At 43.7% G+C, this 13,147-nt stretch overlaps 1 protein-coding gene across 2 annotated transcripts; it reads right to left on the reverse strand.

Moving 5' to 3' along the window:
• Positions 1-7,516: 7,516 nt before the first annotated feature.
• On the reverse strand, positions 7,517-13,147 carry LOC135514051 (S-adenosylmethionine synthase). Of its 2 annotated transcripts, XM_064937217.1 has the most exons (8): positions 12,836-13,147; positions 11,882-11,959; positions 11,434-11,669; positions 11,170-11,313; positions 10,723-10,941; positions 10,311-10,493; positions 10,060-10,193; positions 7,517-9,437 (listed from the first exon to the last, which is right to left on the reverse strand). In XM_064937217.1, the coding sequence occupies exons 1-8, from the start codon at positions 12,927-12,929 to the stop codon at positions 9,335-9,337; spliced, it is 1,191 nt and encodes a 396-aa protein (XP_064793289.1). In that variant the 5' UTR covers positions 12,930-13,147; the 3' UTR covers positions 7,517-9,334. The 2 variants fall into 2 exon arrangements, with proteins under 2 accessions (XP_064793289.1, XP_064793290.1); XM_064937218.1 differs by lacking the exon at positions 7,517-9,437 and having other exon boundaries at positions 10,056-10,193.

Below are 13,147 nucleotides of genomic sequence, written 5' to 3' on the forward strand. Positions count from 1 at the left end.
TCCTTTGAGTCTCTATGGATTCCAAGAATGGACATTGGGGGCAAGGGCAGTGTCATGGTGAGAAGGTCATGATCAGGCCAGTTGGCTCTTTGGCCAAGGTTAGGAGTATGGCGCTGCAGGGTTAGGGTGACAGTATGATGCAACATTATCAGATATGTCATCTTTGTAGGGTGAAAAAGTAGCATCTCCCAGCCCAATCCCTAGCTTCCATCTAAAATAATTGCTTTCCCAGCCCTCTTAGTACTTTCTGTAATTCATTGACAATCCCTAACTAGAGCCAGAGAGAGGCTATCCAATGTCAAACCAATTTTGCCATGGTAAAGGGTGAGTGACTAACTGTGTACTGTTCTGTGAATTTACAAATGCTTGCCATGTGCAAACACACACACACACACGAGACAACCACATTAAACACCCCTTTTGTATATTCAGTAACGTTGCCTCCACACCTTTTTGTTTCATCACAAAACCGGAGAGCAACCTCTGTCTGGTGAAGTCCACAAAGCATATTGCATGTGACAAAACACTACAGCATGGTCCATCAAGTTAATGTTTTCCGACCACTAAACAACTATTGCTTTACAACCACAGAGTTACCGCAAGTCGCAAAGAAAACAGAAGGAGCTGCCACCACTATTCCAGCACCATTTCAAATTCAACATTTTAACATCAGATCACCTGTAAGTCTAATTGTGACAACAAAAAGATACCAAAAACAATTTAGTCCAATCAATGTAAGCTAAATATGATGTGGCTGTCCATGGTTCTGATTTCTGTGTGTGCACGTTCGTGCAAGTAGAAAAAAAACATGTTGACTCATCCTACTTCTGGAGAAATGCCATTGCAATCCTCTTCTCTTTCATGTAAACGAAACGGTCTGTCACTCTGTCATAGAGTACACACTTATTTTTTGTTATGCTACCTGGCTAAAATGCTTGCTAGCTAGCCTAACTTCCTTTCATGGGCAATGTTAGTTAACATTATCCTTCTACATTTAGCTACATATTGAACTTCCATCCTCATAGGTCAGGGGGACAATGTATGAAAAAATGGTTGGATCAGAATCACCGTTATAATGATTGGCCAGTACGGAGAATTAAGTATAACCACAAGTCCAAATCCCTATCTCCATCCATGGCTAATTTAGGAAAGGGGCAATTTTAGCTAGCTAGATAGCAACCGGAGGACAACAACGCAATTCAAGTTGTTTCTGTCAATGACTTATGCTTTTGATGAGATTTGATAGGAGTGACGCCAAATCCAAACCAGGACCATTCACAGTTGAGCTCACTCACTTTAGCTCAATGCTGATTAGCTATTATTTTATACTTTTCAAGGGAGGCCAAGTGCTCGGTGGCTTCCCTTGCATTCAAATCAAAGTTAATTTGTCACTTACGCCGAATACAACAGGTGTAGTAGACCTTACAGTGAAATGCTTACTTACAGGCTCTAACCAATAGTGCAAAAAATGTATTAGGTGAACAATGGGTAGGTGAAGAAATAAAACAACAGTAAAAAGACAGGCTATAAAAGTACAGACACCTTTTAGTCAGGCTTGAGGTAGTGTGTATATATCAACGTAGTGTGTATATGTAGATAAGGTTAAAGTGACTATGCATATATGATGAACCGAGAGTAGCAGTAGCGTAAAAGAGGGGGTGGTGGGTGGGACACGATGCAGATAGCCCGGGTTAGCCAATGTGCGGGAGCACTGGTTGGTTGGCCCAATTTAGGTAGTATGTACATGAATGTATAGTTAAAGTGACTATGCATGTATGATAAACAGAGAGTAGCAGCAGCGTAAAAAGAGGGGTTGGGGGAGGCACACAATGCAAATAGTCTGGGTAGCCATTTGATTACCTGTTCAGGAGTCTTATGGCTTGGGGGTACAAACTGTTGAAGCCTTTTTGTCCTAGACTTGGCACTCCAGTGCCACTTGCCATGCGGTAGTAGAGAGAACAGTCTATGACTGGGGTGGCTGGGGTTACGATAATTTTTAGGGCCTTCCTCTGACACTGCCTGGTGTAGAGGTCCTGGATGGCAGACAGCTACTGGGCCGTACGCACTAGCCTCTGCAGTGTCTTGCGGCCAGAGGCCGAGCAATTGGCAATGTTCTCGATGTTGCAGCTGTAGAACCTTTTGAGGATCTCAGGGCCCATGCCAAATCTTTTTAGTTTCCTGAGGTGGAATCGGCTTTGTCGTGCCCTCTGCACAACTGTCTTGGTGTGTTTGGACCATGACAGTTTGTTGTTGATGTGGACACTGAGGAACTTGAAGCTCTCAACCTGTCGATGAGAATGGGGGCGTGCTCGGTCCTCCTTTTCCTGTTGTCCACAATAATCTCTTTAGTCTTGGTTACGTTGACTGATAGGTTGTTATTCTGGCACCACCTGGCCAGGTCTCTGACCTCCTCCCTGTAGGCTCATCGTTGTCAGTGATTAGGCCTACCACTGTTGTGTCGTCTGCAAACTTAATGATGGTGTTGGCGTCGTGCCTGGCCATGCAGTCGTCGGTGAACAGGAGGGGACTGAGCACACACCCCTGGGGAGCTCCAGTTGAGGATCAACGTGGCAGATGTGTTGCTACCTACCCTCATCACCTGGGGGCGGCCCATCAGGAAGTCCAGGATCCAGTTGCAGAGGCAGGTGTTTAGTCCCAGGATCCTTAGCTTAGTGATGAGCTTTGAGGGTACTATGGTGTTGAACGCTAAGCTGCAGTCAATGAATAGCATTCTCACATGTTCATTTTGTCTAGGTGGGAAAGGGCAGTGTGGAGTGCAATAGAGATTGCATCATCTGTGGATCTGTTTGGGCGATATGCAAAATAGGGTGGGTCTAGCGTTTCTGGGATAATGGTGTTGATGTGAACCATTACCAACCTTTCAAAGCACTTTGTGGCTACGGACGTGAGTGCTATGGGTCTGTAGTCATTTTGTTGGACACAGGGACTATGGTTGTCTGCTTAGAACATGTTGGTATTACAGACTCAATCAGGGACATGTTAAAAATGTCAGTGAAGACAAATGACAGGTGGTCAGCACATGCCCGGAGCACACATCCTGGTAATCCTTCTGGCACCGCAGCCTTGTGTATGTTGACCTGTTTAAAGGTCTTACTCACGTCGGCTACGGAGAGCGTGATCACACAGTCATCCGGAACAGCTGATGCTCTCATGCATGCCTCAGTGTTGCTTGCCTCAAAGCGAGCAATCTTAGCCCTGTATTGACGCTTTGCCTGTTTGATGGTTCATCGCAGGGCATAGCACGATTTCTTGTAAGCTTCCGGGTTAGAGTCCCGCATCTTGAAAGCGGCGGCTCTACCCTTTAGCTCAGTGCAAATGTTGCCTGTAATCCATGGCTTCTGGTTGGGGTATGTATGTACAGTCACTGTGGGGATGACGTCCTCGATGCACTTATTGATGAAGCCAGTGACTGATGTGGTGTACTCCTCAATGCCATCGGAAGAATCCCGGAACATGTTCCAGTCTGTGATAGCAAAACAGTTCTGTAGTTTAGCATCTGCTTCATCTGACCACTTTTTTTATAGACCGAGTCACTTGTGCTCCCTGCTTTCATTTTTGCTTGTAAGCCGGAATCAGGAGGATAGAGTTGTGGTCGGATTTACCAAATGGAGGGCGAGGGAGAGCTTTGTACGCGTTTCTGTGTGTGGAGTACAGGTGATCTAGAATTGTTTTCACTCTGGTTACACATTTAACATGTTGATGGAAATTTGGTAGAACTGATTTCAGTTTCCCTGCATTAAAGTCTCCGGCCACTAGGAGCACCGCCTCTGGGTGAGTGGTTTCCTGTTTGCTTATTTCCTTATACAGCTGACTGAGTGCGGTCTAAGTGCCAGCATCTGTCTGTGGTGGTAAATAAACAGCCACGAAAAGTATAACTTAAAACTCTCTAGGCAAGTAGTGGCCTGCAGTTTATCACAATATACTCTACTTCAGGCGAGCAAAATCTAGAGACTTCCTCAGATTTCGTGCACCAGCTGTTATTTACAAATATGCACACACACCCCCCCCCTCATCTTACTGTGTGCACATTAATGTGTGCTGTTCTATCTTGCCGGTGCAGCGTAAATCCCGCTAGCAGAATATCCATGTCGTCATTCAGCCACGATTCTGTGAGACATAGGATATTAAAGTTTTTGATGTCCCATTGGTAGGATATTCGTGATCGTACCTCGTCTAGTTTATTGTCCAATGACTGCACGTTGGCGAGTAGTATTGACGGTAACGGTAGCTTTCCCACTTGCCTTTTCCGGGTCCTGACCAGGCATCCGGCTCTTTGTCCTTTGTACCTGCGTCGCTTCCTCTTGCAAATAACAGGGATGTTGGCCCTGTCAGATGTTTGGAGAAAGTCCTGTGCGTCTTGCTTGTTGAAGAAAAAAATCTTTGTCTAATCCAAGGTGAGTGATCGCTGTCCTGATATCCAGAATCTCTTTTTTGCCATTATGTACAAAATAAGTTACAAATAATGTGAACCCCCCCCCCCCCCCACATAATAGCACAATTGTTTGGGCGCCCGTAAAACTGCTGCCATTTCTTTGGGCGCTATTTTGTTGCTATGGGCGGCAACAATGTCATACTCTTTTCCACCAGACAGCATCAGATAGATGGCCTACACATACAGAGACAGTGGCGCTGTTTCACTCGCTCGGATGCTTTCTCCGGTGAGATGCATTCAGCCTCTTACTAATTGAAGGAAAATTATGAAACACTGAGATGAAAGAAATTATTTAATATGTTTTTCCTGGTCAATTATTGGAGGAAGCCTGGCTTCCCTTGGCCCCATGAATACACATCACTCTTCGTATTGCTCTTTTACCTCTATCTCTGGGAGCAAGTAAGCCGAGTGAACGCTGATCCTTAGGGGAGTCAAGTGTCACCTAGATATTTTTGTCCAGGAAGGGTGAGTGAGATTTCCTTTAGGGCAGAGGTATTCAAACTCTTACCCTACGAGATCTGGAGCCTGCTGTTTTACCTGATAATCAATTGCACACACATGGTGTCCCAGGTCTAAATCAGTCCCTGATCAGTGGGAAACAATGAAAACATGCAGTGGAACTGGCTTCAAGGTCCAGAGTTGAGTTTGAAGGCTTTAGGCGTCCTAAAGCAGACGCCATCTGAGCCACTATCAAGGCTACAAACCTCCACACACACAGTAGCTGCCATGCTTGTTTAGATGTAGGTTTGCTAATCTCTTTAGGGAGGCAACTCTGGCACAAGACCATGACACAAAACAAACTAAGTTTGACAAATGAATGTACAAGCTGTACATACACCACTCTAGCAGGGCTCTCCAACCCTGTTCCTGGAGAGATTCCGCCCTGTATGTTTTCACTACAACCTTAATCTAGCACAACTGATTCAAATAATTAGGTGGCTGATTAACCCGAGTTGTAAATAACATGGTTCAGTTTGAGAGAGAACTTACAGGAGGGGAGCTCTCCAGGAACAGGGTTGGAGACCCCTGGCCTATAGGCGAGGCTACTCAACTGTTCAACAAATCTGTTTTGTTGCCTTGCCAAGATGGCGATAAGCCAGAAAAGACAGAAACAAAATGGTGCCCAGGCTAACATAGCACAACGTTGATCCCCAATCCCCTTCGAGATGGCGCAGACTCTGGGTTGAGCAGACTATGAAATCTATTAATTAGATCAAAAAGGCAGCCAGACAAATGTGTCACAATGTACCAGAGCGTCCGATGACCACCCAAGTTATTAGAAGGGAGCCAGCGCAAATGATTACTCATTTAGAACAGCAAGTTACAGCTTTTATTTGGATTCTGAGTAACGAACTGAACAGGATTTGACTGCTGATGTAAATGGTCTGCCTGAGAGTGTTAATATTACCGATCATGCTCTGAATACTACAGAACAAAGCAGTTGTACTTTTTGGGAAGCAGATAGAACAATCCGTACGGAGAAAGGTGGGGGTTTATTTCTAAATCAGGAAGTGGAATAATACTGGGCTAAGACGGTATATTTTACATTAAAGACCACCTCCTAAGACATGGTAGATTTGTACCCTCAAAGAACAGTGCTGTCTTCAGACCTCAAACTATATCTCAACCTTTACTGACTGCCTCTGCCTCTTTAATAATGAAAAGCAGGGATTTGCAGTTTGTACCTTTTTATAGCAACTGATGATGTAATAAAATGCCAATCATGTAATAGCTAATTTTATAATGCATTTAATGTAATAAATTGCCAATAATGTCAAATTAACATGAATAGTGTTAAGAACTTTAACCAATAATTTAATATTCACTGTATTTTCATGCATATGAAGTATCATGCTTCACTAGTAGCAGACTACACACCAAACCCCATTCCTAAATCATAGCTCTAAACCTGACTTTAGCAGTAATATCAAGACTTTCAAATGACACAATCGACCCCCAATACACACCCAGTCAGTCAGTGAGGCCATCAGTTATTGAGTCTGTCTGTCTGTCTAAATGTGTGTGTGTGCATCAAATCTTTTAGCAAAATACTACTAAAATTTCAATGCAACATCTGGTAGTTTGCTGGTAAACATTCCAGTAATATACCTGCCCTTTGCAACTTTAGTTGTGGCATGTAAATACAAAGTGTTCAAGTGTGTGACACTTAATGAAGCATGCTATGAGTGATTTTAGGTCATTACATTGGTTTGTCATTACACTAATTAAATGTTTTAGGACAATGTAATCACTGCATAACTAAATGTACATTATGCACATGTTTACATTGTTGCTACACGCCTGCAGGTAAAACAAGTCATTGTCTTGGTAACCTTACTGTACACCTTGCACGAAGGAATTATTTCTGTCAGTGGTCCAAGGAGGTGTGCGCACATTCTGTGAGGTGATTGGTTAACAGTAAATACCACAAGAGAAGCTCTTATCTTGACGATTGTTTGCCCTTCAACTTGATCCTGGATTAATCCAGTTGTAAGTATGAAAGATACTCATGGAGAAAAACATTGGGTGGGTCATATTTTAAGTAGGTAAATCACCAACAGTGTCCACTACCCACATGCAAGTGTTGAGAAAGTCAAGCTGGTACACTATACACGGTGTAATTTCTCATTTTTTCGTGATTAAATAGTCATCCTAACAAGTCACTATTGGGGGAAAAACACCCTTGCACAGCCCCCATAAAACTGTCAAGGACTTGGGTGGAATCACTTTAAGGCAAGATACTACCATTACATAAAAGCGCAGTAGTGTCCAGATGGCATTTCAGGTTAACAGTTCTGTGCTGCGTAATCAGTTATAGAACAGCAGGTGTTCCCCATGGCTTAAATACCCAGAAACATGGGATTATGGCTAATTACAATGTGTTACTTTATATTACACCACCACCCACGATTGACACCATTAGCTACTTATGACTTTGTGGTAGCACTGGTCAGACGATTGTGCACAAAGATCTAGCTAGACAATTAAAATCAAGTAATCTTTTCAAATACAGTAAAAAAAAAAGAAAAAAAAAAGACAAGGAATGAGACACCAGAAACATGCTTCATGAAGGAAAGTAGCCATTTATTTCATTTCTTTGACATGAGGTATCAGTAGCCAACCTCAAGACAGAATTGAGACAAGCTTCCTGTTCTTCAGGATGTCAGATGCATGTTGATAGAGAACAGGAGGGGGGAATGGGTTCAATACAGGGATTGGGGGAGGAAATAGAAAAGGCACCCTTACTCACAGTAGCCAGCAGACTAGTCTTCGAGTGGTAACAGGAAACAAAACCAAAGCTCCAAGGGGAAACCCCATCCATACAAGAGACAGCTTGTAAACAAGGCTGGTTTCTCTGTACAACACCAGCCAAACTTTGCCATCTTCATGTAAGGATAAGGTGGGGGAGTTAGGCAAACAGACTTGTATGGTTAATACAATCACACCCAAAATAATCTGTGGTCAAAATAGCAACACTCATCACATCAGCCAGTGACCGTTCCCTGTGGAAGCAGACCAAAGCTTTTCTGTATGACACTTTGGAACCACGAGAGAAAGACTGAAAAATGTTAAGTTATGGCATTCAGTCAAGTTAAAATGTGATTAAAACTTTTAAGCTGCCTTCTGAAGCCATGGCAAGTTTCAGAGAACAAATAAATATTTAAAAAAAGGTTTATTTTATATTGTTTGCCAGTAGTAAGAGCTATGCCATTGTGGCAAATACAGCTCTCCTTCAGGATAAAAATGGTGGTTTATTTGTAGCTACAACTGCCACCAATACCCAAGGAAAGAGGGCCTTGACCTTAAGCCATTTTATGTCAAATGTAAATAACAGAAGGAAATTAAAATACCGTTTGAAGGAGTTGTTTAAAATTGAAACTTCAACATTAGGACAATCCAATGAGAATATTTTAAACAATTACAAGTATAAAATCAAACACCCCTACAGACTGTCGCAGTGACATAGCAGCTTCTGACTTTTCTGTATTACGTCAGAAAACAGCACAGACATCTGCAGGGGCATCAGACTTTACTCTGCTTATTCAAGAACTTGACAATAAAAATGTGTTTGTTACTCAGCATGCAATGCATAGCATTTTTGAAAAACAGCAACCACTGACCCTTAAAACCGTGCCCTTTTTATATCCTCCACAAGGATAATTGAAGTTAAAGCTTGAAAAAAGGTGAGGGAGAAGGATTATGGGCTCACAAAACCAGACTAAAAAAAAATAAAAAAATAAGTCTACACTAAAAGGAAGATTAGGGGCATTACTGTTTGGACCCCAGGAAGAGTATCTAATGGGGATCCCCAATCAATACTGCATCCCTAAACCGTTTGCTTCGAGTGGTGTCCTTTAAATCCATAGCACCAGTAAATTAACATGATACATGTGCAGCCTTGGTAAGTCCGACTTAACGGTAACAAAATATTCCCAAACTGATCAAGTATAAGGACAGCTAAGGCCAGATACTAAAGAAAGTGTAAATATTGCAGTTTGGTTAAGGCTGGGCAGGGGCTAGGAGTTGTAGTGAGGGACATCAGTAGAAGACCAGGGTACTTCAGGACCTCCTCAAAGGGGACAATGAAGCACATTTCAGTGATTCAGGTACCTAGCTAACACCCTTTTATTCTCTTAACATTACTTTCCTGAAATATTTGAGAACATTAGAGCTTATACTACTAACAGCAAAAAGACAGTACAGATAAGAGCGGAGTTAGAAAGGGGGGATTGGGGTGCATTTTGAGGGAAGGTGTAGGGGTAGATCAGGTTTTAATATGCCATTAAGAGGGAAGGGGGTTTAAAGGGCCTTTCACCCCAAGACCATGCAGGCTTCTCTGTAGTATACACCAACAGGCCTGGGGGAAAAAGCTTGACAGGTTTAGTATTTGAGCTTTTTGGGCACCTCCCATGGGAAGGATTCCCGGCCAAAGTGGCCATAGGCAGCAGTCCTCTGATACATTGGCTTCTTCAGCTCCAGCTCCCTGGAATACACAATCGATTCATTTTAGAGGCCTGTCACAGGAAATGACATCAGAGCAACAGTTAACCCTCAAACCAGCCAATAGGGAGTGTCGAGCCACAGCAAGAAAACCATGATCAGAAGGGTTCATTAGGCCAGCTTATAAAGAAGGGTGAGTGAAGCGTTGACACTTACCCTGCCAATCAACTCATCCTTGAGCAGTGTAGGGACCTCAGCTTGGAGATGGAAAGCACACTGATCTCATTTATAAAATGGCATTGAACTTTAACAAGGTCTGAGAAACCCTATGACCTTCCAATTGGATGAGCAGGAAACCTTTAGCCATGCTGGGTAATTAAACATGTCATCTAGCAGAAGCAACCTCAATGCGCCAAGCTTTAACATTACATACTGTACAGGTATTGAAAGCAAGACCGGTTGGGTGCGAAATGGGTAGAATATCAGAGTCAGCAAACTGATCACAAGCCCTGATTGACAGAGCCAAACAGAAAGCAGTATAACAGTAATCATACAGTAAAGGCTTAGAACCATCTCTGAACACTGGCTGTGATAGTATAGGCAGAACAGAAAGACAGGAAGCGTGAGCAACATGAGGGAGATTCGGATAGAGGCATATACTTTACCTGACAATGACACCAGGACGAAGGTCAAAGTTCTTCTTGACGATGTCCAGCAGCTCCCTCTCACTCTTCTGGGATGTGCCATAGTGGAAAATGGAGATTGAGAGGGGGTGTGCCACTCCGATGGCATAAGCAACCTAATGTAGCATAGATGGATGAAGAAACATACAGCAGACTTTAGGGTTGATTTTGTGGCACCCCTTCACACCTATGATTTCTATGCATGAGGTGTATCAACATAACCCTGCCCTCACCTGAACCAGGACCCTCTTGCACAGCTCTGCCTTAACCAGAGACTTGGCCACCCAGCGGGCAGCATAGGCAGCAGAGCGGTCCACCTTAGTGTAGTCCTTCCCTGAGAAGGCTCCTCCACCATGGGCTCCCCAGCCTCCATAAGTGTCAACAATGATCTTACGACCCGTTAGGCCAGCGTCACCCTGCAAGGGAAAGGATGTATAGTTCACGGTCATTCTTTTACCAAGACACACAGTACCAGTCAAAAGTTATTCTACAAATTACAAAAATAAAGAAAAACCCTTGAATAAGTAGTAAGTTAGGACTGGTACTATAATTCTAACAGTACTAAAAAATATATATCAGTGAAACAAGCTCGTCCATCAAAGTTACTTTAGCAGCCCCCCCCCTATCTCCACCCCTTAGTCTCACCTGTGGGCCTCCGATGACAAAGCGTCCACTGGGCTGCATGTGATAGATGGTGTCATCATCCAGGTAAATGCAGGGCACCACAGCCTTGACGACCTTCTCCTTCAGAGCATCGCGCATCTCATCCAGGCAGATGTCCTCATCATGCTGCACAGAGACCACGATGGTGTGGACACGCACTGGCAGCATGGCGCCACGGTCCTGGCGGTACTGAACGGTCACCTACACAGAGAGAATGTCAGCAGGGTGGTACAACATCAGGCATGGATTAAAACTAATTCAATGCTGGAGATACTGCTGGCCACAAACTAGGTTGGAAAGAGTGCAATATTGCATTTCTTATTCACTTATCTGATGCGTGATAAACAAGCTAGGATAAAATAGTTTTACAGGCACTTCCTCAAGTTAACCTAATGTAAATCGCCCGTCAATTACACACTGGCAGCTTACCTGGGTCTTGGAGTCAGGCCGGAGCCAGGGCAGGGTGCCATTGCGACGCAGTTCAGCCATTTTAGCATTGAGCTTGTGAGCGAGCATAATAGTGAGGGGCATGCACTCCTCAGTCTCATCAGTAGCATAACCAAACATCAGGCCCTGAGGATAGAACACATAGAACTGTTACATCAGAAAGGAAAACTGCATATATACATATAAGTCAGATAAATGTACAGATAACACTGCTACTGCAGCAGTCCTCTGCAGCCCAACACTTACCTGGTCCCCTGCCCCTATGTCCTCCTCATTGCGGTCAATGTGAACACCCTGGGCAATGTCTGGAGATTGCTGCTCTAGGGCCACCAGCACATTGCAGGTCTTATAGTCAAAACCTTTGGAGGAGTCATCGTATCCAATGTGGCGGATGGTGTCACGAACAACCTTCTGATAGTCCACTGTAGCACGCGATGTCACCTCACCTGCCAGCAGGATCATCCCAGTCTTAGCAACAGTCTCTGAGAAAGGTGGAAGAGTACATAACCACATCCTTTCAGAGGACACATCATCAATACTCATCTGGAAAAAACTCAGGGGAATGTTGCCATAATATAGACCTACTACATATTAACAAGATGCATCAAGAGTTTAATGAGCTGCTTCATTGATGTGGTCACAGCTGACTCCAGGACAGCTAGAAGTTACATCATAGAGAGGTCATTTTTCTTACCACAAGCAACTTTGGCATCAGGATCCTGTTTGAGATGGGCGTCAAGCACTGCATCACTGATTTGGTCGCAAATCTTATCTATATATAAAAAAGGGGAAGACTAGAGTTGGCACCACTACTTCACAAGTCTACAGACATTTTGTACAACGTTGGTTGCTTGAACAGAACATGTATATCGTCTGGCATGACTGATGGGAATTATTGTTGTGCTCTTCTGTTTGGATTATGCTTGGCGCGATTGTATGACAGTAGACCATTGCGTAGCCTGACTGCAGTCATACACATATTGTACCATATCTCAGGATTATGGCGATGGTGGGAGAGGCTGAAGCGGGGAACACCTTGTACTCGCAGCCGTACAGTGGGGATAAACCCACCACCATTTCCGAGGGTTCACGTGTAAATAAAAACGTATTTGTTTGGACGTCTAAAACTAAACTATGACCCGTCGAGACAAGGGTGGAATAATTAATACAGTCTCTGTAGAGGTCCTTACGTAGCAACAAACGCGAGAAGAGGTCGCGTTCCCCGAGAGCACGCGCGCAAACTAGTCTGAATCTTCGAAATATATTATGGCTCGGTCCGGGCAAACGCGTTATTGAATTAGGCATACTTATGACGACTCGAGAACATACATGTTTTTTTTAAGCGACTTAATCCCTAGGACGGATGTTATTGTCCAAGAGGCCATGTTAACAACGCTCAGCAAAGTAGCTAACGTTAGCTGGCTAATAAACCAAGCAGCATGCAGTTGGGCCTCACATGCGGCTTTTATGCAATATGGTTTGATCTGCAGGTAGTTAGCTAAGCATGTTAGCTAGCAATCTAGGCTAAGCACCACCGACCTGCATGTGTGCTAGCAAGCTAACGTTTATTACCTATATCTAAATACATAAGTACACAGCAGTCATACGTTTTTATTATAGGGTGTATTTGTAGCTAGTTAGTTCTTACCAGGGTGTCCTTCTCCTACCGACTCCGAGGTGAATAGGAAGCAGTCCTCGTCAATAAGGGAGTTATGAAAACCGTTAATTTGTCCGTTCATCATTGTCAGTGTTCTTCGTTTGGCAGATAAAATAATGCCGTAGCTAGCTAAATGATGTGGCTTTTATTTATTAATTTATCGTGTCCTCCTGCAACTTCTCCTCGATCAGTTCATGTCATGCATTCACGATCTTTCGTTCGTGGCGCTCGAGTATTTATTCACAAATTCAGAAACGTCACTGGCTTGGGTGAATTTTGACTTTCAATTGTCCAGCCTACAGT

Source organism: Oncorhynchus masou, chromosome 25 (assembly GCF_036934945.1).
Source record: "Oncorhynchus masou masou isolate Uvic2021 chromosome 25, UVic_Omas_1.1, whole genome shotgun sequence".
Taxonomy (NCBI): Eukaryota; Metazoa; Chordata; class Actinopteri; order Salmoniformes; family Salmonidae; genus Oncorhynchus; species Oncorhynchus masou.

Bases quoted from the DNA above. Each gene is read 5' to 3' on its own strand.
- LOC135514051 (XM_064937217.1), bottom strand. From the start codon at position 12,929: ATGATGAACGGACAAATTAACGGTTTTCATAACTCCCTTATTGACGAG. The intron at 10,494-10,722 runs GTGAGACTAAGG...TTTCCCTTGCAG, and splicing joins TTGTCATCGGAGGCCCACAG to GGTGACGCTGGCCTAACGGG. The intron at 9,438-10,059 runs GTAAAGTATATG...TGTGTATTCCAG, and splicing joins CGTCCTGGTGTCATTGTCAG to GGAGCTGGAGCTGAAGAAGC.